At 37.5% G+C, this 25,775-nt stretch overlaps 1 protein-coding gene across 2 annotated transcripts in view; it reads left to right on the top strand.

The window, feature by feature from the left end:
- Positions 1-25,775, top strand: part of FBXL17 (F-box and leucine rich repeat protein 17) — a 512,428-nt gene that overhangs the window by 155,647 nt on the left and 331,006 nt on the right. For both annotated transcript variants that reach the window (XM_025866870.2, XM_025866868.2), the window contains one exon: positions 4,046-4,153. In XM_025866870.2, coding sequence (XP_025722655.1) covers positions 4,046-4,153 — 108 coding nt within the window. The remainder of the gene's footprint in view (positions 1-4,045; positions 4,154-25,775) is intronic.

Genomic DNA, 25,775 nt, shown 5'->3' with positions numbered 1-25,775 from the left:
TATCGTCTGGTGAACAGATAAAAGGTATTGTCGCTATATAATGGAATTGTGCTCAGCAACAAAATGAGCCAACAACTGATACATGTAGCAGCGAGATGAACCTCCAAAACATTATGCTCGTAAAAGAAGCTGGAAACAAAAGACTGCTTATGGTATAATTATTTTTATATGGAATTTCTAGAAAAAGCAAAAATACAGTGATGGAAAGCAGGTCACTGTTTCCCTGGGGTGGGAGCTGTGATTGACTGCATATGGGCAAAAAGGATAAAGGGAATTTTGGGAGTGGTGCAGTGGAAGCACTTTAAAACTGGTTTGTGGTGATGGTTGCACAACTGTATAAGTTACTAAAACTCAGTGAATTATGCCTTCAAATGGGTGAATTTTATAGTATTTAAATTATAACTCAGTCAAGCTGTTTAAAAAATTGTCCATAGCACTTGGGTTATGAGATAGATGCCTACCCAGTTTTTGCTTCTTCTGTCCCCAAGAAGATGACATAATCCCTTGTCCCTTCAGCAGTGTTTCTCAAGCTTCTGGTGCATAAGAATCACCTGAGGGGGTGCCTGGCTGGCTCAGTCCATAAAGCATGAGACTCTTGATCTTAGGGTTGTGCGTTTGAGCCCCACATTGGGTGTAGAGATTACTTATAAATAAATAGATTGGGGGAAAAAAAGAATCATCTGGGGATCTTATTAAAATGCAGATTAGGATTCAGTAGGTCTGTGGTGGGGTCTGAGATTTTGCATTTTTAACAAGTTCCAAGTGATGCCAATGCTGTTGGTTTGAGGACCGCACTTTGAATGAAAGGCCTTGGAACTTGTTCATAACCCCGGCGGCATGCACATTAGACTGTCTTGGGGAGTTTTTAGAATAAAATTGATGCAGCGCTCTGCCAGAAATTAAATTGGGAAGCTCTTCAGGTGATTCTGATGTGCAGTCAGGCTGAGAACCGTAACAAAATGGGATTCTTTTTACCATAGTGGATCAATAATAAGCTTCTACCTATGTTTCCCTCACTCTCATCCCACAGTTTAGCCCATAACCTAGAGCCCCCAAATTGTGATCAGAATCTCTTGGAATAAGTAGGTGAGTAAGCTAGGACACTTTGACTACACTTTTTTTTTGAATTATTTTCTTACACATGGTCCTGGCTAAGAATTAGAATACAGAAGAAAGGAGAACATGCGATGGTTATGATGATAATAGCTAAAATGCATTGAGCAATTACAATGTACCTTGCACTGTTCACAACATTTTACATGCATTATCCACCCTCATATTTTACCCTGTGAGCTAGGTACTATTATCTTCTCTGTTGTATAGAAGGAACGCAGTATAGAGAGACGAAATGACTTGCTTAAAATCACACAGCTAATAAGTGGCCCACCTGGAATTTGAAAAGAGGCAGTCAAGCTGCAGGGTCTCAGAGAAGCTGACACTCACCAGTACCTGCCTCTTGTTTTTGCCAGACGTTTAGCCTCCAGTTTCTAACTGATCTTCTATCCTTGGGAATGGAAGCAGACCCCACCCAAATCTTCAAGGCCCTTTTATTAGTTTTCTAAAACACACCCAAGCCTACTAGTGTTTCTGTACCCCAAGGACTTATTCGGTCTTGCTTGACTTATGTTGATGCTGGAGGCTCCTCTGAGCTCTCTTATTTTGATTGCTTGAGCTGAACGAGGAAGACCCGCAAACCAAATTTTTAATACCCTTTTTTCTTCTCTGTGAAAGATTTAACACCTTGTACCTGAGCTTTCTTGTGTCCTTAATCCTTATCAGAGTTCCTCTTCCTTCCTTGATGACCGATGCAGGAAAGGCTAGTTGTTAGAGTGAGATTGGGCAGGGTATTTAACAAACTGACCACATGTATTTAACCTCTGTTAGCCCCCACCCCCTTTTTAAAAACATAGAAATTGGTTTCCATTGAGGTTTCAGGCAATTTTAGTGCCTGAAATATTCTTTGTTAACATAATGTTTTTAGAAAGCTGAGTGTCGGGAAAGCCCATTTTTAATTTATCAATGGCACCCTTAGTCTTAATATGCTAAAGCATACTTTACTTTTGAGGGCAGAATTAATCTTTTATCAGATGTACCATGGATGCTGTTGGTTTCATTATTTTAGGAAAATGTTCTTGTGATTGTTTTAGAATTAATGCTACCCACATACCTTTATTTTCCAATATCTATTCAGAATAGATAAGGAAGATACAAAGAGTCACCCATAATAAAGCTAATGCAAAGGAGATTTGTCTCTCCTGTTTGAAAAACTAACAAAGGTGTTTAACTTGTTGATTTCATTTTGGCTGCCAGGAAAGTGAATCTGAAATTAAGCCTATGGTAGAGAATATTTGGACCTTCTTTTATAAATTACCACTTTGTGGAACAGTGAAGAAAATTTTAGCACAATTACAGGAGGATAATTTTATACATTGAAATTTTCCAGAGGTTGGGGGGAGACAAAAAAGCAATTTCACTCTGCCCTTTGTTTAAAGCAGGGTCAGGTAGAAGTGTCAAAAGCTGTCAAGGTAACTTCTTTGCAACACTTTTCACACGCCTACGAGTCACTCAAGAGCTTTTTTAAAAATACAGATTCTTTGGCCTCACCCTTTTTGGTTCTGAAGTTTTAATAAACTCCTCAGGGGATTCTAATGTGTATTACATTAGTCAGGGTTCTCTCAAAAAACAGAATCTATATGAGGGTGTGTGTGTTTCTATAAAGAGATTATTGTAAGGAATTGGCTCACACATTTATGGAAGCCAAGAAGTTCCAAAATCTGAGGTCGCAAATCTGGAGACACAGGAAAGCTGATGATATAGTTCTAATCGGAGTCTAAAGGCATAAGAACCAGTAGAGCCAACAGTGTAAGTTCCAGCCCAAGTCTGAATAAATAGATCCATATTTATTACATTGGAGTGAGCAAATTCTCCCTCACTCAACTTTTTTGTTCCATTCAGACCTCAAATGGATTGGATGAGGCCCATTCACATTGGGGAGAACAGTCTGCTTTACTCAGTTTACTATTTCAAATGGTAATCTCATCAGAAATATCCTCATAGACACACCCAAGAATACTGTTAAATCAAATGTTTGGGCACCCCATGGTATAGTCAAGTTGACACAGAATTAATCACCACACTATCCAAATTAAAAGAATCTGAAGCAGTGAGGGGCAAAATTGGATTTCCTTGGAAGAAACACTTGAAAGGAGAAACCTTATAAAGAGATCTTTGTTGCATTTTAGGAACCAATTATATAATTTGCATTATAAAAAAATGTTCAGACTTGGCAAATCCTTAGGGACAGAAAGTTGCCAGGGGTTGAAGGCAAGGGGTGGAATAGGTGAGTGACTGCTAATGGACATGCGGTTTCTTTGGGAGTGATGAGCATGTTCTGGAATTAGATATTGGTGATGGTTGCACAACCTTGTGGATATGCTAAAAACCACCGAACTGTACCTTTTGAAAGGGTGAATTTTATAGTATGAGAATTATATGTCAGTAGAAAATTTGTATGTTGAGAGAGATTGGATAGGAAGAAGTGATGGTAGAGATGTTGACATCTTTGAAATACTGAATGGAGCACTGGGTGTTATATGCAAACAATGAATCATGGAACACAACATCAGAAACTAATGATGTAATGATGTAAATAATAATGTATGTGATTAACATAACATAATAATAATAATAAATGTTTTCTATGAAGAAGTAAAAAAAATGGGGTGATAGAGAAAAGGGGATGTGAGAACAAAGGGAGAATATTTTTTAACCACAGGAGAGGGACCCCCCCCCAGCTGGCTCAGTCACAAGAGCATGAGATCTTGGGGTTGTGAGTTTGAGCCCCACGTTGGGTGTAGAGATCAAATAAATAAACTTAAAAAGACTCAGAGGAGATACTGCTGCATGTTTGTAGACAGATTCAAATGCTCCAATGGAAAGGGAAATATTAATGATGTAAGATAGGGCAGAGGGAATTTGCAGGAGCCAAATCCTTAAACTGACTGGAATAGCACCTTGAATAACGTTCTTCACATCTCTTCCCTAGGTGACAGACCAGTCGGTGAAAGCATTTGCTGAGCACTGTCCTGAACTTCAGTACGTTGGCTTCATGGGTTGTTCGGTTACTTCTAAAGGAGTCATTCACCTCACCAAGGTAGGTGCTGTGGCTCCATCTCCTTGACGTCTTTCTTTCTTTCTTTCTTTCTTTCTTTCTTTCTTTCTTTCTTTCTCTCTCTCTCTCTCTCTCTCTCTCTCTCTCTCTCTCTCTCTTTCTCTCTCTCTCTCTCTCTTTTTCTTCCTTTTTTTTTTTTAAGAGATTTTAATTTATTTATTTGGGAGAGAGGAGCACGAGCACGAGTCGTGGGTGGGCAGAGGGTAAGGGAGAGGGAGAAGCAGACTCCCCGCCAAGCAGGGAGCCCAACGATGCGGGGCTCCATCCTGGAGCCCTGAGATCTTGACCTGAGCTGAAGGCAGACGCTTAACTGACTGAGCCATACAGGTGCCCTCTCCTTAGCGTTTCAATCATTCATATCAGTGCCCTGGCGTGGTTAAATGTCCTTGAGTGAGGAATAGTCAGACCATTACAGAAGTGTACTAGGGTTTGATAGTTAAAATCAGTTTAAAGCAACAATACCAAACTTAGCCTTTCTTAAATGGGACATTCATTTAAACAAGAAGCCTACTTTTTTGCTTTTACATTGCTAATGACTATGAAATATATGCATTAAAAAATGATCTGTATGACAAAAATTATTTAAATGCTAATTTATTGCATTTAGAATATATTTTGGTTGAGGTTTTAACTGCTTACATATAATTAGGTCCTTTGAGCATTTGGCTTTTAAGAAGTGAATATGGTCAGTGCATATGATTAAGCTGAATATGTAAGGTGAAAAGAGAGGTAAATGTGTGTCAAAAATTAACCTTCTAGTTCAGAGAGTTCACTTATGTACCAGATATATGAAATCTGGTATTTTAGCGATGATGACAATGCCAGTTCCTTTGTAACCTCTCGCTTATGTGTCATCTTCACTCCAGAACTTTAAAATAATTAGGAACAAATTCTTACATATGTTTAATGGAAAACTGGCTACTATAAAATTTACCTGTGTATTATCTGAAATTTGTCACTGAATAGATTTTAACTGTACCATATAGTACTTAGGAGAATGGGTATGAGTTTTGCCCCTCGCACTTAATAGCTGAGTAACCTTTTCATTCACCCTTTCTTCATTTCACCACTGCTAGGAAACTGCTGTGTTAGTAGCACAATGTTGAAATAAAACAGGTGAGATTCCAGGTCCCTGTGAGCTTAGTCTCTTCGGGTCTCTTTAAGCTTATAGTTTAGTGGGAAATAATCTTTTTCTTTCCTTCCTGGGAAAAAAGCAAATGATTGTGAGTTACTTAGGACTCCGGGGGAAAAAAAAAGTAAAAAAGGACTCTGGCAATAAGACTCAGTGGATAGGAGCCTGGGCTCTGTTGTTAGCTTGAGTTTGAATCCTGGCTCTGGCGCTTATTAGCTAAGTGGAGAAATTGCTTTTCAGGGTATTAATTGAAGGCACTTGCCTCAGTATGGAGATTGCAGTAAATGCTAAGCAAATGTTAGCTACTAATATTAAAATGGATTTTGTGATATCTAAGTTGCTGAAAAGTCAGCGCAAACTTTGAGAAAAAAATACCAAATCACTGTTTTGGTCCAGTGTTTCTGAAACAGATCCTGTCATTGTCCTGCATCTCCAATGTCTGATAACTGATCAGCTTTAATTGTATTTTGAGGGTCAGAGCCTAAAGTTAGTGGAGAAGAAAAGCATGTTATTCTCAATAATTGTTCTATCAGAATGTCTTAGTATAACCAAAACCATACATAACCATAATTTTTATTCATTTCCTATAACCTTGGCCTCAATATCTTGGTGGATGAATGGTTTTCTAATCACATCTAATGTTGTTTGTAGTGTAGAGTAGAAATGCCTTTGGATGAACAGATTGTGCACAACAAGTGTTATAATGACCATATGTGGGATTTTTATGATCACTCGAAATTGTACTCATTAAAGACAAAACAAGACTTATTAGATCAGTAAGTGCTTCCCTGAGCATTTTGAGATGGCCAAAAATTATGGTACACTGGTTCTTAACAGATCAGAATGACTCTGTGACAAAATAGCAGCTATAGCAAATAGCAAATGTCTGTGTTGGAAGGCTCAAATTGCTGAGAATGTTCTTCTGAAGATGATAGGCCAAAATGGGTGGTTTGGACTGTCAGTAGTCCGAATCTGCTGGATTAATATCAAAGTTGGTCCAGAAACTCTTGAGGATCATCTTTGTTGCTCAACAAAGTCTTTTGCTTTGATAAGACTGATTTGTGGTATAATATTGCTTAGCTTCCTGGTTTCAAGTGAAGGCAAGGTAGTATTTTAAGCATGCATAGCTTCTGCAAAGCTGTTTTAATTGTTTTATCTACTGAAAATTAAAATCTGAGATTTTAATAAAATAAAAACATTTTTATGAAAATATTTGCATTCTGGCAGTTTTCATATTGTGACATTACACAAAATAATTTACATTCACAAAATGTTTATTAATATATAAATGCTTCTAGGAAGTTATGTTATCCTTATTATCATCATGGTGTGTTATTTTTAAGTAAATGATTAGAGAGATGTGCGATACAGAGTGTTGAGAGCTATTGGTCTAAATATGTTTAATTTTATATGGTTTAGAAATTCTCTCCAACATACTACTTTTCTAAGTCTCGGGCTCTCGGTTTGCTAAAGGCAAATGGCATCTCCATGCCTTAGTTTCCTGTCTATGAAGAGATGTGCCTGAATTAGATGATCTGTCTCTAGAGTTTCTTGTAAGCAGAAGAATCTACGCATTTAAGAATCATTGACCTGGAAGGGACTATGCAGGGCTGTCCCTGAAACTAAGAAATGTCAAGTCTTTAGTAATTTAGAAAGGAAAATTGGGGATTTGTGACCGCTCAGATTATTATACCAAGGGCAAGGAGACAGAAGATTGGGAACAGGTAGAAGGATATTGATATCCTATAACTATGGTTCCTTGGGCCTAATTTTACTTTGATGTGCTCAGCATCGGCTAGACTCTTATTCACTGTGCAATATTTACTGATGACACACCTTTAGTCTTAAGAGAACTTCTGCTAATATCAAACAATATTGGAGTAGGAGGTCTTCCTTCTAGGCTCCTATAACTGTAAGTTAGAGTCCAGAAATAGCTAAGACTGGATAAGCCCAAGTTGAGAGGATAAAGTCAGCTTCACTAGACTGTGTTTGGAAACTTTAGATCCATATTTAGGAAGCAATACCAAGATCTTCATTTAACAGTTGAGAATGTTAGTGACTTGTTGTATGTGACAATTGAGTCTTCTCCAACACAGGTGTGTTTGTTCTTTTCACTGCAGTGTACCTATTTATAAATATAAAATATTTTTATCTTGGTCTCCCTCCTATTTTTTAAAAAGAGATTCAGCAAATGCAAATATGTAATCAACCCCTGATATCTAGACTGTAGTGCCTAAATATCATTTGCCACTAAAAGAACTAGTAGAAACATGTCAAAAGAACCCAAAACGAACATGAAGTTGTTCCCACTGGCCTAAGTTGGCATACTTTGAGCATCGAGAAGGAAAATGACTGCAATGGATTAAAACAAACCAAATATATAAAAATCTTGAATTCATAATGATATATAAAAAAAAACCTGTCTTTCTTTTTCCAGCTAAGATGGAGTAATAAGGTCCAGATTTACTCTTTTCCTTGAAACGTCCCCCAAAACTAGACAAAATATATGAAACAGTAGTCTTTAAGACACTGGATGTCAGACAACTAAGGACAGTGATCCCTGAGATAATGAGAAGCACGAACAGTTCTATGACCACCTCCATCTAATGCACTGAAAGAATTTCCAGTTTGCAGCACGGGAAGGGGTAACCCAGGCAAAACTCAGCAGACACTCTGAGTTGAGACAAAACAGAAAGTCCAGGGAGACCAAGGCAGCCAGAGTTTAGGGGACAGAATACTGGAGTGGAGAGAACTCCATAGAAAACTATGTAGGGAATCCCAGAGGTCTGTAGATGATCTCCTTTGAGCACCCAATCCTAAATAACCCATGAGTAGTGAAGAAATCAAAAGAGAGATTAGCAAGTATTTTGAACTGAATGAGAATTAAAACACAACACTGATGATTTAATGTGATGCTGCTAAAATATACTTTAGGTAAAATTAATAGTACTAAGCACCTATATAAGAAAAAAGGAGAGACCTCAAATTAGTGACTTTCTACCTCATGAACTTCTGCCTTACGAAACTTAAAGAAAAAGAGCAGATTAAACTCAAAGTAAGCAGAGGCAAGGAAGTAATAAAGATCGAAGGGAGGTCAATGGAATGGAAAACAAGAATAAAAGAAAAAATTATTGAAACCAAAAGGTTTATCTATGATAAAGTAGATAAAATTGATAAATCTCTACTTAGACTGATTAAGAAAAGAAGAGCGAGAGAGATAAGACACAACTTGCCAATATCATGACAGAACTGCGGATTCTACAGATATAAAAAAACTATGGATTCTACATCTACATTTGTAAAAAATATGTTATCTACAGTTAACAAGGGAATGTTATACATGTTTATGCCTATAAATTCAACAAACCAGATGAAATGAAAAATTTATTTGAAAGACACAGACTACCAAAGCTCGCTCAAGAAGAAGTACATAACCCGAAAACTCCTATATCTCTTAAAGAAATTGCATTTGTAGTTAAAAACCTTCCCTCCAGTGATATTCCAGGCCCAAATTGCTTCCCTGGTGAATTCTACCAAATATTTGTTATATTTAAAAACTTTGGGGTACCTGGCTGGCTCAGTCGGTAGAGCATGTGACTCTTGATTTCGGGGTCGTGAGTTTGAGCCCCATATTGGGTATACAGGTTACTTAAATAAATAAACAAAACCCAACTTCATCTGTAAGAGATACACAAGAGTATTTACTAGTGAAATGGTACAGTGTTTAGGCATTTGGTTTAAAATACTACAAAGAAGATAAAAAGAAGAAAAAGAGAAAAGTGGATAAGCCAATAAAGGAGACAAAAATGGCAAAATACAGATAATTGAGCTGGGTTTTAGGACATGGGGATTTATTACCTTATTCTCATTACTATTATTATATTTGAAAATTTCCATAATAATAAAAAAGGCTTTTTAGGGGTCAAAAAATAAAAAGTGTTGATATTAATGTCACATGATAAAAATCACACTATTCAATATCATACTTTTTAAAGAATGCATAATAACATAGGAGATTTTCAAGATAATAACTAATAATGTATATTAACATATAATATAAACAAGCAGAGGCAGGGGCAGAGGAAGAGGGAGAAGCAGGACCCTGCGATTGTGACCTGAGCTGAAAGCAGGAGCGTAACAGACTGAGCCACCCAGGTGCCCCCAAATGATTTTAATCTTTTATTAGATCCGATTTTAAATGACTGTTAAGAAAGATGGAGAAGAATTTTTGATAAAAAGTTCATTTTTATTACGTGACGTATAAAAATTCATATTTGCCCTAACTTAGTGGTCAATGTATTTTTTTTAGATTGTTGATATCTTTTAAAGTTGTTAGTGTTAATAATACATTAAAATATGAATAATATGACTACTAAATATTATAAGGTATTAGTTAATATTATTAATTCTGATGCTACATTAGATCTTATTGTTGCTTTATTCAATTTATAAGCATGATCTGAATTTTTAGGATATGTCAGGTATGGGTTTGGTTGAAGTTTTTAATGTTTGTTTCTGTTTTTAAACAGAATTTTTTGGGAAAGGTAACAGACAACTAAACAAAATGCCCAAACTTCGGATATTTTCTTGGACCATAATCATATTTAAAGAACTTAAAAAAAAACCCACATATTTTAAAAGTGCTTATGGTTGAAAGTATGAAATGTTTTCTAAAGGAAAGCAAAATTGATTTTTTTCAGTCAATTTAACATAAGTAACTGAAAGAATGTTCATTCATGCAACTAACTCAATTTTTGTTTTCCTTTTCTTGTGTATCCAGAGACTAGAAATGAAAGATGAACTTTCCTGCCTTTTTAAATTTCCAAACAACTGATCAGTTTAGAATTCTAAAGGAAGAACATACTATTTTGCTACGTTAGGGGTGATACTGCTGTTTAGTCATAGATTTTCATTTCATTTCTAAGTAATTATAGTACTTGAGTGTTATTTTGAGATAGGGAAAAATATATATTCTTAAATTCATTCAGCTGTAAAATATCTTGTAGTGAGTATGAGCCATTGAGTACTATGAAGGGGTGTTTGTTGGATGACCATGCTTTTGGTTCCTTTTAGCCTTTCAGAGCTTAAGAGTTGAGCACAAAACCTGAATGTTGAGAATATAAGCAATGATTATCTAGTTTTGGCATAATCCATTAATCGATTTTTTTTTTTTTAGAAGTTTGCAAGGGACTGTAAACCACTTATTTCTGTCATCAAAGCTAATGGCATGACTACTGATTGTATGACCAGGGACAAATCACCAAATTTCTTTGCCTCAATTTTCTCATCTATAAAATAACAATAATAATAGCATTTACCTACCTCTAGGGTTGTAGAGGAACAGTGCTTGGCACGTAACTGAAGATGTAGTTGAAAAATAACTAAAGTAATAAGAAAAATATTCATCTTGGTGTACAAAAGTTCCCTATAACTCTTTAGTCCTAATCTTCTCCTATTTTTTCATCAAAATAAAAATGTACAGTAATTTTCATGAAAATAAATCTTATTTAAAATATTTGTGACCTTTTTTTCTACCTGAGTGCCAGTGCTAAACCTTAAGATTAATGACTGTGTGTCTGCTCTTCATTGTTTTGTTTTGTTTTGTTTTCCTTTCCCTGCTGAACCCCTTAAGGGTTATTTAATGATTTAAGTTCATGCACTGAACAACTAAAGTGTAGTATTTTTAATAAAATCATTTTAAATAATTCCTACTCTAGCAATATACTGAATTGGGTGAATATACTGTTGTGTACCCTATTATTACTGCGTGAATTAGTGACTTTGATTTTTACTTTTCTAAATTAGTATAGGCAAGGTCTACATAAGCTGTAGCAATTTATCACATTTAATTTTTCATTCTGTTAAATCAGTAATCCCTGTTCAATGAGGCTACTCTTTTTATATTTTATAACTCTGTTACTCATACTCCAGTTGTAATATATATTTGCTTATGCTGCATTTTCATTTCAGCATCTACAATGGCAGGATATATGACACTGGTAAAAATGAATGAATTCATCTTTCAAATGACTCAATTTGTGAAAGTCCTAACAAGTATAATGAACAAATGAGTTTCTTTGTTGTATCTAGCCTTTGATAAAATGGTTGCTTCAGGCTTTAATATAAATATATAACACAAAATGAGGAAAGTTGGCAATCTTTTTTGAAAGGGCCTTTCTTGGATCTTGGCTTTTGTATTTTAAATATTACTTTGCTTATATTATCCTCATTTCAGTCCTTGAATTTTTATCACACACTTATTATTCATAAATGGTGATTTTGTTGCAAATATTCTTATGAAAAAGGTTTTCAGCTTTATTTATCTGGTCTCTAACACATGAGGTCAGTCTTTATCTAAGAAAGATTAGGAGATGTTGCTTTCATGCTTTCTTAGACTTTCAAATTCGTTCACACTGTTTCGTGAGAGAAATTTTATTTAGGGATCAGTGTGAGTCTACTTCACTTAGTCTTGTGATTTATACATAAATAGTGATATTAGACACAGATGGGGCCCCAACAGAACAGACTGCCCGAATTAGAGAAACCATATTTGGGGTCTAATGAGAATAAGTTATAATGAAAGTTAATGAGGAATTATATTACTGAGAAAAAATAAAGTAAGCAGATCTCATTTATTAATTTAAAATAAACATTTATTGAGAATTAGAGTTAAATAGAATCCAAATTGATTTAAGGGACATATTCAATTATATAAAACCATTGACAGATATAGTCAGTTAATAGTTTTGAATGATTATACAATATTTAACAGTTCTTTTTTTAATTAATTTAACTACCTACTTAAGTACTATTTTCACTGCACCTGGGCAGGTCTTGTCAGCCACAGAGAAGTGCATGTGTATGAACACATTATGTATTCATTCACACACATACTTAAACACAGTACATGCCCACACCATGTCAGTCATTAATCATTACTCAGAACACAAATAATCAGATTTTTCTTTACAATTTTGGGTAACATTGTGCGATGTTTGTAATGAAAATCTAAAGGGGCTCCTGGCTACTGAAAGGAAGATAAATTATGTTGTGTCTTTATTGTGGTTGCATTCTTGGACAATAAGGAATTCATTTCCATAGTAACTCTCTGTTAGTCAAAAGCTAATTTATTTAAGCGACAGTAGGGGTGTGTGTTCTGAAATTGTAGCTTGAATCCTCAATATTTAATCAGAATTTGGGCCTATATGGTATTACTCATTATTTTCCACAATAATTTGTGGAATGAAGTTTGGTTCTGAGCTCCCTGTTCTCCAGACACACTGGCCCAATAATAGAGGCCAATAGAGACCATTGACTGAAGGCAGTTGAGCTCCTCACATGTTTGCTCTCCAGCCCAGAGGTATCACAGGCATTTACACAAAAGCTGTTGATCACATTGTATTTACAAAACCTTTAGGAACATAGCTGCTTCCCTACTGTAGACTTCCCTTCAATTGATTATATCCTAGTGGGATGATTGGCCATCAACATTTTTTTTTTCTCCTAAAGAAAGCTTCCCACTGGAACTTTCTCTATTATATTCACTAGAAGATATGCTTGGTTATTATGTTTGATCAGAAATACTTTTTCAACATGTAATTGGCTCTCAATCTTGGATCTTTAAAAATTAAATAATACCCCTGTGCCTGAGAAAGCTGTGCAAGTGATGACTTTTACAGCTTTCATCTGGCTTGAAAAAGAAAACAAAGCTGGTTAGCACCCTGTGTTTCTCAGGCAAGTTGCAGGAATACTCTGGCATAATTATGCTTCTGGGTTGTTACAAAGAGCTCCCATTAGATTGACTGCTTTTTTTCATTTTTGGAAGCTGGAGCCCTTTCCCCCTTCTTTCCTTTTGCTTTGTTCTGATCCTAGGTCTGTTAGCCCTCACATCCTTTTTTCTCTCTAAGCATGCATTTCTACATCACTGGGGGCTTCATTCTCCAGGCTGCATTTAGTGGGAGGCAGCCAGGCTGAAGGGAGGGGGAAATTGGGTATTTTTTTCCTTCCCTTTTTGTCTCAGAAAATGTTACTGGCAACAGCTTTATTTCCTCTATGGTTCTAGCCCTGGACAGATCCCCTGCAGCTCCAGCTTGTATTGAATGGCCACAGCCTGTGGGTTCCAGTAACACTGACTCTTCTTTTGTCCCTCCAGCTTTGGGGTGCATATTCTTCCTGCTGTTATGAAATATCTGGCTTACACTAGCCTCTCCAGTTTTTCTTCTCAGCCTCTGCCTCACTGGAATAATCAATTTCCTTAATGAAATTTCCTTCATGTAATCTAATGGACACTTATACTGGTTTCTGTTTTCCTGTTTAGACCCTAATACATCTTTCTGCATCATTCCAGGTTTCTTACATGAGAGCCCACTTAAGACAATAGAGCCAATATTTATTTCCTTTCAGAGAATCTTCTAACAATGGTGATCAAAGCACAAAGCAGAGAATTGCATATAATGTAAGATTTAAGTTAGTCCTGAGCCTTCCTCAAACTATCACTAGCCATACTTCTGTTCTGGATCTAGACAAGCTATAGCTAGAGAGATAAGAGCAGCTAGCTATGTGACACTTGAGAATAAGGAAGCTACAATGGTGACTCCCAAAAATAGGATAGTGGGCTAGCTGTTTAAGTATAGAAAGAGTTTTTTTTTTTTAAAGATTTTATTTATTTATTTGAGAGAGAGAGCATGAGAGAGAACATGAGAGGGAAGAGGGTCAGAGGGAGAAGCAGACTCCCCGCCGAGCAGGGAGCCCGACGTGGGACTCGATCCCGGGACTCCAGGATCATGACCCGAGCCGAAGGCAGTTGCTTAACCAACTGAGCCACCCAGGCGCCCTAGAAAGAGTTTTTATACATGCTTCGAGCAAAACAAAATTTAAATATTTTCTCAGTGCTATAATCCGTAATGTCAATTCACGAAGGCAAATGTAAAGAAAAATATTTGACTAAACAAGAAACTAAGTTGTGAACTGGTTATTTGACTTACTGGTTATCCGGTACTAGTTAATTTAAGTTCTATCTTAGATGGTTTTGACTGATAGTTTAAAAATAACATGCTATCATGTCTACTTCTGCTTATTTTTTAATTTTCAAAAATCTCGGTCATGCTTTTTTTCACCGGTATGAGAAGATATAAGTGACTCAGAGTACATAGTAATAGAGTTCAATCATAATTCGATATTTAAAGTTATACCTTAGGTGTACACTAGCTATTGTTATTCTAAATTCATTTCAACTGTTTGAAGCTTTTTACTATTAGATGGACAAAATAGATTGAGAGAGTAGAATTACAGGTGGATGGTTGTTTGTATCAGAAAGTAGAACTTTAATATATAAATCAAAGTTACAAAATTTTTGCAGTTTATTTTGGAAAAATGTGTATTATCTGTTTTAATGATAATGTGATTTCATGATCTACATTACTTAATATCAGAGAAAATTTCCTAAAGACCTTCTTTCTGATTACCATTTTTTTTGTATTTTTTTATTATGTTATGTTAATCACCATACATTACATCATTAGTTTTTGTAGTTGTGTTCCGTGATTCATTGTTTGCATATAACACCCAGTGCTCCATGCAGAACATGCCCTATTTAATACCCATCACCAGGCTAACCCCCCCTACCCCCGTCCCCTCTAGAACCCTCAGTTTGTTTCTCAGAGCCCATAGTCTCTCATGGTTCATCTCCCCCTCTGATTTTACCCCCTTCATTTTTCCCTTGCTGCTATCTTCTTCTTCTTCTTCTTCTTCTTCTTCTTCTTTTTTTTTTTTTAACATATAATGTATTATTTGTTTCAGAGGTACAGGTCTGTGATTCAGCAGTCTTACACGATTCACGGTGCTCACCATAGCACATACCCTCCCCAATGTCTGTCACCCAGCCACCCCATCCCTCCCACCCTCCACCACTCCAGCAACCCTCAGTTTGTTTCCTGAGATTAAGAATTCCTCATATCAGTGAGGTAATATGATACATTTCTTTCTCTGATTGACTTATTTCGCTCAGCATAATACCCTCCAGTTGCATCCACATCACTGCAAATGGCAAGATTTCATTCCTTTTAATGGCTGCATAATATTCCATTGTATGTATATTCCACATCTTCTTTATCCATTCATCTATCGATGGACATCTTGGCTCTTTCCATAGTTTGGCTATTGTGGACGTTGCTGCTATAAACATCGGGGTGTACGTACGCCTTCGGATCCCTAAACTTGTATCTTTGGGGTAAATACCCAGTAGTGCAATAGCTGGGTCATAGGGTAGCTCTATTTTCAACTTTTTGAGGAACCTCCATACTGTTTTCCAGAGTGGCTGCAACAGCTTGCATTCCCACCAACAGTGTAGGAGGGTTCCCCTTTCTCCGCATCCCCGCCAACATCGGTCATTTCCCGACTTGTTCATTTTAGCCATTCTGACTGGTGTGAGGTGGTATCTCATTGAGGTTTTGATTTGGATTTCCCTGATGCTGAGCAATGTTGAGCACTGTTTCATGTGTCTGTTGGCCATTTGGATGTCTTCTTTGGAAAAATGTCTTTTCATGTCTTCTCCCCATTTCTTGATTGGATCATTTGTTCTTTGGGTGTTGAGTTGGATAAGTTCTTTATAGATTCTGGATACTAGCCCTTTATCTGATATGTCATTTGCAAATATTCTCCCATTCTGTCGGTTGTCTTTTGGTTTTGTGGACTGTTTCTTTTGCTGTGCAAAAGCTTTTTATCTTGATCAAGTTCCAATAGTTCAGTTTTGTCCTTGCTTCCCTTGCCTTTGGCGATGTTTCTAGGAAGAAGTTGCTGCAGCTGAGGTCAAAGAGGTTGCTGCCTGTGATCTCCTTTAGGATTTTGATGGATTCCTGTCTCACATTTAGGTCTTTCAACCATTTTGAGTCTGTTTTTGTGTGTGGTGTAAGGAAATGGTCCAGTTTCATTCTTCTGCATGTGGCTGTCCAATTTTCCCAACACCATTTGTTGAAGAGACTATCTTTTTTCCATTGGACATTCTTTCCTGCATTGTCGAAGATGAGTTGACCATAGAGTTGAGGGTCCATTTCTGGGCTCTCTATTCTGTTCCATAGATCTATGTGTCTGTTTTTGTGCCAGTACCATTGTGTCTTGATGATTACAGCTTTGTAATAGAGCTTGAAGTTCGGAATTGTGATGCTGCCAGCTTTGCTTTTCTTTTACAACATTCCTCTGGTTATTCGAGGTCTTTTCTGGTTCCATACAAATTTTAGGATTGTTTGTTCCATTACTTTGAAAAAAGTGGATGGTATTTTGATAGGGATTGCTTTGAATATGTAGATTGCTCTGGGTAGCATTGACATCTTCACAATATTTGTTCTTCCAATCCATGCGCATGGAACGTTTTTCCATTTCTTTGTGTCTTCCTCAATTTCTTTCATGAGTATTTTATAGTTTTCTGAGTACAGATTCTTTGCCTTTTTGGATAGATTTATTCCTAGGTATCTTATGGTTTTGGGTGCAATTGTAAATGGGATCGACTCCTTAATTTCTCTTTCTTTTGTTGTTGGTGTATAGGAATACCACTGATTTCTGTGCACTGATTTTATATCCTGCCACTTTACTGAATTCCTGTATGAGTTCTAGCAGTTTTGGGGTGGAGTCTTTTGGGTTTTCCACATAAAGTATCGTATCATCTGCAAAGAGTGAGAGTTTGACTTCTTCTTTGCCGATTCGGATGCCTTTTATTTCTCTTTGTTGTCTGATTGCTGTGGCTAGGGCTTGTAATACTATGTTGAATAGCAGTGGTGATAGTGGACATCCGTGCCATGTTCCTGACCTTAGGGGGGAAGCTCTCAGTTTCTCCCCATTGAGAATGATATTCGCTGTGCATTTTTCATAGATGACTTTTATGATATTGAGGTATGTACCCTCTATCCCTATACTCTGAAGAGTTTTGATCAAGAAAGGGTACTGTACTTTGTCAAATCTTTTTCTGCATCTATTGAGAGGATCATACGGTTCTTGTTCTTTCTTTTATTAATGTATTGTATCACATTGATTGATTTGCAGATGTTGAACCAACCTTGCAGCCCAGGGATAAATCCCACTTGATCATGGTGAATAATCCTTCTACTGTACTGTTGGATCCTATTGGCTAGTATTTTGGTGAGAATTTTTGCATCCATGTTCATCAAGGATATTGGCCTGCAATTCTCCTTTTGGATGGGGTCTTTGTCTGGTTTTGGGATCAAGGTAATGGTGGCCTCATAAACCGAGTTTGGAAGTTTTCCTTCCATTTCTATTTTTTGGAACAGTTTCAGGAGAGTAGGTATTAATTCTTCTTGAAATGTTTGGTAGAATTCCCCTGGGAAGCCGTCTGGCCCTGGGCTTTTGTTTGTTGGGAGATTTCTGATGACTGCTTCAATTTCCTTAGTGGTTATAGGTCTGTTCAGGTTTTCTATATTTTCCTGGTTCAGTTTTGGTAGTTGATACATCTCTAGGAATGCATCCATTTCTTCCAGATTATCTAATTTGCTGGCACATAGTTGCTCATAATATGTTCTTACAATTGTCTGTATTTCTTTGGTGTTGGTTGTGATCTCTCCTCTTTCAGTCATGATTTTATTTATTTGGGTCCTTTCTCTTTTCTTTTTGCTAAGTCTGGCCAGGGGTTTATCAATCTTGTTAATTCTTTCAAAGAACCAGCTCTCCTAGTTTCGTTGATCTGTTCTACTGTTCTTTTGGTTTCTATTTCATTGATTTCTGCTCTGATCTTTATTATTTCTCTTCTCCTGCTGGGTTTAGGCTTTCTTTGCTGTTCTTTCTCCAGCTCCTTTAGGTGTAGGGTTAGGTTGTATATTTGAGACCTTTCTTATTTCTGGAGAAAGGCTTGTATTGCTATATACTTTCCTCTTAGGACTGCCTTTGCTGCATCCCAAAGATTTTGAACAGTTTGTTTTCATTTTCATTGGTTTCCATGAATTTTTAAAAATTCTTCTTTAATTTCCTGGTTGACCCATTCATTCTTTAGTAGGATGCTCTTTAGCCTCCATGGATTTGAGGTCTTTCCAAATTTCCTCTTGTGATTGAGTTCTAGTTTCAAAGCTCTGTGGTCTGAAAATATGCAGGGAATGATCCCAGTCTTTTGGTACCAGTTGAGACCTGACTTGTGACCTAGGATGTGATCTATTCTGGAGAATGTTCCATGGTCACTAGAGAAGAATGTGTATTCTGTTGCTTTGGGATGGCATGTTCTGAAGAGATCTGTGAAGTCCATTTGGTCCAGTGTGTCATTTAAAGTGTTTATTTCCTTGTTGATCTTTTGCTTAGATGAGCTGTCCTTTTCAGTGAGGGGGTTGTTAAAGTCCGCCACTATTATTGTGTTGTTGTTGATGTGTTTCTTTGCTTTTGTCATTAATTGGCTTATATAATTGGCTGCTCCCATGTTAAGGGCATAGATATTTACAGTTGTTAGATCTTCTTGTTGGACAGACCCTTTAAGTAGGATATAGTGCCTTCCTCATCTATTATTATTGTCTTTGTTTTAAAATCTAATTTGTCTGATAAAAGGATTGCCACGCCAGCTTTCTTTTGGTGTCCATTAGCACAGTAAATGGTTTTCTACCCCCTCACTTTCAATCTGGGGGTGTCTTTGGGTCTAAAATGAGTCTCTTGCAGACAGCATATCGATGGGTCTTGTTTTTTTATCCAGTCTGATAGCCTGTGTCTTTTGATTTGGGGATTTAGCCCATTTACATTCAGGGTAATTATTGAAAGATATGAATTTAATGCCATTGTATTGCCTGTAAGGTGACTTTTACTGTATGTTGTCTGTGTTCTTTCTGGTCTATGTTACTTTTAGGCTCTCTCTTTGCTTAGAGGACCCCTTTCAGTATTTCTTGTAGGGCTCGTTTTGTGTTTGCAAATTCCTTCAGTTTTGTTTGTCCTGGAACTTTTTATCTCTCCTTCTATTTTCAATGACAGCCTAGCTGGATATAGTATTCTTAGCTGCATATTTTTCTCATTTAGTGCTCTGAATATATCATGCCAGTCCTTTCTGGCCTGCCAGGTGTCTGTGGATAGGTCTGGTGCCAATCTAATGTTTCTACCATTGTAGGTTACAGATCTCTTGTCCTGAGCTGCTTTCAAGATTTTCATTTCGTCTCTTAGACTCGTAAGTTTTACTATTAGATGTCAGGGTGTTGACCAATTTTTTTGATTTTGAGGGGGGTTCTCCTTGCCTCCTGGATTTTGATGCCTGTTTCCTTCCCCAAATTAGGGAAGTTCTCTGCTATAATTTGCTTCCATATACTTTCTGCCCCCCTCTCTCTTTCTTCTTCTTCTGGGGTATCCCAATTATTCTTCTATTGTTTCATCTTATGGTATCACTTATCTCTCGAATTCTGCCCTCGTGATCCAGTAGTTGTTTATCTCTGTTTTTCTCAGCTTCTTTATTTTCCATCATTTGGTCTTCTATACACTAATTCTCTCTTCTGCCTCATTTATCCTAGCAGTTAGAGCCTCCATTTTTGATTGCACCTCATTAATAGCCTTTTTGATTTCGACTTGGTTACATTTTAGTTCTTTTATTTCTCCAGAAAGGGTTTCTCTAATATCTTCCATGCTTTTTTCAAGCCCAGCTAGTATCTTTAAAATCGTCATTCTGAAATCTAGCTCCAACTTCTTGCTAATGTCGGTATTGATTAGGTCCCTGGCAGTCAGTACTGTCTCTTCTTTTTTTTGAGGTGATTTTTTTTCCGTCTTGTCATTTTGTCCAGAGGAGAATAGATGAATGAGAGAACAAAATGCTAAGAGGGTAATAGTGACCCCCGAAAAATATACACTAAAGAAATCAGATGAGACCTGAAACTGGCAGAAAAGAAAGGGAAAGAAAGAAAAAAGAAAAAAAAAGATAAAGATAAAACAAACAAACAAACAAAACAGAATATCATTAGATATGATCAGGTGGTGCATAGATCAGTGCCACACACTAGATTTTGGGCATATTTTGGTCTGTTAGAAGAAAGTGCCTCCCATAATTTTAAAGAAAGAAAAACTTACATATGTCCAAAAATAAGGGTAAATATGATGAAGGATGGAATATGACTATAAAGATGAAAATTATAAAAGATTTTATAAAAGGAATTGATAAGAAGTTGGTTGAAGAAAGAAAGAGGATTTAAAAAAAAAAGAGAGAGAATATGATCAGGCAGGAGACTAGAACAAAGCCATACACTAGAGATTTACTGTATTTTTGGGTTAGTTTGAAAAAACTGTGTCCCAAAAATTTAAAGAGAGAAAAACATATATATATATATATATATATATATATATATACACACACACACACACACACACCAAAAATGAGGTTAACTACTATGAAGGGTAGAATATGACTCTAAAAATGAAAAATAAAAAAGATTTTTTAAAAAAGGAATTGATAAGATATTGGTTGAAAAAGGGAAAAGGAAAAATTCAAAAAAAAAAGTTGAAAAAAAATTAACTTTGAAAGACTAAAGAATCAGGAGGGAGAAAGCCATGAATTCTATGTGCTGTATTCTGCTAGCTCTGGCGTTCTGTCATTCTCATTGATCAGTAAACTTGGTGTTGGCTGGCTGTTCTTGCTGATCTTCTGGGGGAGGGGCCTGTTGCCGTGGTTCCCAAATGTCTTTGCTGGAGGCAGAATTGCCCCGCCCTTGCAGGTCCGGCCTAAGTAATCTGCTTGGGTTTGCTCTCGGGAGCTTTTGTTCCCTGCAAGCTTTCCGTACATCTTTGGAGGAGAGAGTGAAAAAGGTGGCCTCCCAATCTCCGCCCCGGAGGAGCTGAGAACTTGGGGCCCCACTCCTCAGTGCGCCCCCAGAGAAAAGCAGTCAATCACTCCCGTCTCCCCAGTCTCCGGCCGCAGTCCGTGCTCACCCAGCCTGTGACCGAGGGTTTCTGTCTCTGGCACACGACCCTGTGTGGAGTCTCCAAACCCAGCAGATCCCTGCGGTGTGCTCCCACGCCGCTCCTCCCCGGGTAGGAAGGGCAGTCTCCCCGGATCTGCCACTTGTTGGGTCCCTGGTGGAAGAGCAGTGGCCCTACTGTGCCGCGGATCACAGTTTATGGCAACCTCGAGCTGAGAGCCTGCTCCTCTGCTCTGTCCCTGCAGAAGGTTTCCCCGAGCCGATACCTGGGAGCTCTGCTGCACTCAGGCACCCCTGGTCTTTCTGTGACCCCAAGGGTCCTGAGACCACACTGTCCCAGCGAGGGTTCCACCCCCCGCTTAGCCACTGAAGCGATGTCCCTCAGTGGAGCCGACTTCTAAAAGTTCCGATTTTGTGCTCCGCGGCTCTATCACTTGCCAGAAGCGGCCAATGGAGGCCCCCTCCCTCCCCCACCGTCTATCCTCCCGAATATCGCCTCAGATTCACTTCTCCGCATGTCCTTTCTTCCAGAAAGTGGTGACTTTTCTGTTCAGAGAGTTGCTGCTATTCTTTTCTTTGATCTCCTGTTGAATTTGTAGGTGTTCAGAATGGTTTGATAACTATCTAGCTGAATTCTTGGGACCAGATGAAATTTAGGTCTCCTACTCCCCTGCCATCTTGCTCCTCCCCCGATTACCATTTCTTATTGATAACATACACTGCCTATAGCATAGATAATAACCTAGAATTTAGATTGTTCACTTTTAGCTCTCGAGTGTGATTAGCAGAGTCAGGAACTAAAACTTACCAAATCCAAATTTAAATATATTTTAAACCAAATGCTGTTGCTTCTTGGAATAGTGATTACAGAACAAAGGTAAAACAATTTAAATCTGATTTAGTGTTTGGAGAGTTCCTGACTTGGATTTTGAGTACATATCCTACATACCCTTTAAAAAGTTTGAGTCTTCTAAGATTTTTCTTACCTGGGAAGTGTTGATTCTTTCATTATCATCGGTGATTGGCATACTTGGATAATACCATGAGCAGTTAAATCAAGTACAATGCCAGAAAGGAAGAAATAGTATTTTTTCCAATCTTGTATCTTGATTTAGGACAGATTCTGTGACTCCTTTCTCACTAGTAGTGATGACCCGATTGATTAATTTTTAGATTGTTAGTATCAGATGTGTGTTCCAACTAGAAGGAATATTTGGGGTTTTATTTGGGGACTAGAAGGGGGACGGTAGGAAAAAGAGTTACATATATGTTTTGGAATATTTCTTCTCATAAAAATGGCTTAGAGCTTGAGAGGAGAGAAAGCTGCTGATGGATGCCTGCGTTAGCCTTTTCTTTCTTGGTGACTCAGGGTGCTCCAGACCTATAGGGCAAACCGCAGAGAGAAGCTGTAGGTACCTATTGATGGAGGCCTCACCGTGTTCCTCCATGTGTCAGGATATCTTTTTCTGGTGGTATGGAAGTCCCAAAGATGGGAAGTGGCTCAGCTGGTGGTTATTCTGTGCACCAGGGTTTTTTGGTTCCCACTCCCTGAAACAGTACCTGGTCACAGAACAGGAAGAATCATTTCTGAAATTAAGGTTTAGGCACTTTTTACTCCGAGCTGTGGCTTTTGGCTGAGGCCCAGAAATGAGAGTGTAAGGCCGACTAAGAGATTTTCAATGTGAAGGTGAGTCCCAGTTGCATATTCTAAACCAGGAAGAAAGAAAAAAAATAGACATTTTATTTTAGAGAGTAGGTACAACATTTCTGTAATATTTCTGGAATGGCCAGAAAATAAAAATATATGTCAGAATGTTTTTTAATTAAAAAGCGTTAATGTCATTCCTTTGTTTTCCAGCTGCACACATTTAAAAATAAAGAATGGAATAATATGGTGGTTTTGCCTTAATAGTATATGATCAAGAGGTCAATGTACAGGTCACTTGGCTCGGATATGCTAAGCTTTTGCCGTGTGCTAATGTTCAGGTTGTCCTGGGTTAAGTTTCATTTATTTTACTACTTTAAAAAATTAGATTGTAAAACTTTTATTTGGAATGCACTTCCAAAACTTTTGACACACTGAAGCACACTATACGGTGCTGGTGACTGAAATGGGTTCAGAATTTCATGAACTCTTTTTTTATAACAGATCTCTGACCTTGGTCTGAGGAAATGAAAGAGAAGTACACAACCAGTCCAGTGAGATGAAATAATCTCTCCTGGCTTGCATTCACATTTGACTTAATTTGCCCTTAATTTATTTAAGCTTTGATTTTTTTTCTTATTTAAATGAAACAGTGTGAACATTTTATTTTTTTAATTGAAGAGAAGTTCTGTATCTTAGCTCCTGCTGGATAAAAAAGTGACAGAGCTGCTTCGTGCAGCTAACTTTAAGTGCTGTTTGTAGTTCGTTCGGTGCTCCCAAAACCTTCTGTGGAGAAAAGGAAGGGATTTGGTGGAAAGGAAAGTCCTAGGAAAAAGTCAATTAGAGACTGCTGCCTGCCAGAGTGAGAGAGGAGGTGCAGAGCACTGGTACACTAAGATGCAGAAATCCAATTAACAAATTCACATTTCTGCAGCAGAATGCAGTGATTAAAATTTTGGTGAACTAGTCAGAATTCCTGCCACAGACATCAAAACGCTGACAATTTACAGACTCTTTAAAAAAAAAACAAAACTGTTCTTCATTTTAAAAATGAATACATAAATAGTGAACTGATTATACTTCTTGTTCTAAAATGACCTTTAATTGTGTGGAATGAGATTGTTGCTTTTCATTATTTAAACCTCACATATTGTGAAATTTATGTTCAAATATATCACCTTCAAAAACATGGAGCTTCAGAGCTATAGATCCTGCATTTGATATAGTTAGAGGGACAGATAACCTGATCTCTGGAAACTTAAATCAATGAAATTATCTTTAAAGTTTGGTCCTGATGTCAGATTTACTCATTCAGCCATAAGCAGTTAATAAATGGATTTGATGCACCTAGTACTGTGTTAGGCACCATGGACACAAAGGTGAATAGCCATGTCCCTGACCTGTAGTAGCTTGCCTGTGACTCTAGTGGGAGGAACAGTCTCTCATTGACTTTTTTCTAGGCTGTGGTGGGAGAACGAGCAACATCAGTGGGTGTACAGAGGGCAGTCTCTTACTCTGACTGTGGGCATCTCAGGCAGTTGTACAGAGGATGTGCACGGGAGCCATGAAGCCTGAATTATGTTTTGATAGAGAATGAAGCCAGCCTGTAACTGCCCTGGGTGGCTCAGGGTGCTATTGCTGTTAATGCATTTTTAAATTTTTTTTAGATCAGACTAGCTCACTATATATCATATTTTATGACTATGGGTTTGTAGCCTGCATATTAATTTAATCAATTATTTTATTTTCTTTACTCACTACAAATTAGAAGGCTACTATCATTGTACCCAAAGAATTTAACATTTAGATATAATTTATATTTTAAAATGTATAATTAAATATATCTATACATTTATATTTTATATTTTTAAAAAATATGTAATTGAATATAAATATATAATTTGTATATAAAAAGGATTTAGCATATTTATATATAATTAATACTTTTATATATTAAATTTAGAAGTATAAATGCCATTGTGTGTTGATGACTTCCAAGTTTACTTGACATCTTTTCTAGGTTATCTAGTGGGCGTCGCAGACATAACATATTCAAAACCAAACTTTTTTCCTACCTGCTACCAAAACATCTTAGTTATTGCAACAGTACCTTCCAGGAGCTCAAACTAAAACCCTTAGCATCATCCTTGATTCTTCTTTTTCTCTCATGTTCCTTGATATATTTGTCAAAAAATTCTGTTGATTCTACTTTCAAATATATCCAAAATCTGATCTTTCATACCACATCCAGCTGCTGTCACTGTGGTCCAAGCCACTGATATTGACTGGATTAATTCAATGTAGCCTCTCTCTGCTTCCACCTTTGCTCCCATTCTAGACTCATACATAGCTAGAGGATCATTTAAAAATGTAAGTTAGATTATGTCATACTCCTACACAGACCCCTCCCGTGGCTTCCCAAATTCCTCAGAGCGATCCGTACTTTGTCCTACAGGATTTCATATAGTCTGTCCTTCACTCACCTCTTTGGCTATGTCTCCTGCTAGTTTTCTTTCTGTTCGCTCTGCTACAGTACCTCTGACTCCTCACTGATCCTCCAAAATACTCTGCCTGTTCCCATCCCAGGGCCTTTGCACTAAGTCTTGCCCCAGACATCCCCATGTTTTGTGTGCTCCCTCACCTCCTTCGGATCTGTGCTCTGTGATCATCTTTTCAATGAGATCATCCTTGACTGCCTATTTATTTATTTGTTAGAAAGATTTTACTTATGTATTTGAGGGAGAGAGTGCACAAGTGAGAGAGAGAGAGAGCATGCGCACAAGCGGGGAGGGGGTGGGCAGAGGGAGAAGGAGAAGCAGGCTCCCCGTTGAGCAAGGGTCCCAACTCCAGGCTCCATCCCAGGACCCCGAGATCATGACCCGAGCCGGAGGCAGGCACTTGACCGACTGAGCCAACCAGGTGCCCCTTGACTGCATATTTAAATTGTATCCCATCTCC

The sequence above is a fragment of the Callorhinus ursinus genome, unplaced genomic scaffold (genome assembly GCF_003265705.2).
Source record: "Callorhinus ursinus isolate GAN/ISIS: 27379988/994484 unplaced genomic scaffold, GSC_fseal_2.0 scaffold3, whole genome shotgun sequence".
NCBI classification, from domain to species: Eukaryota; Metazoa; Chordata; class Mammalia; order Carnivora; family Otariidae; genus Callorhinus; species Callorhinus ursinus.
Note: the sequence above shows the minus strand (reverse complement) of the source record. Positions and strands in the feature narration are given on the sequence as shown.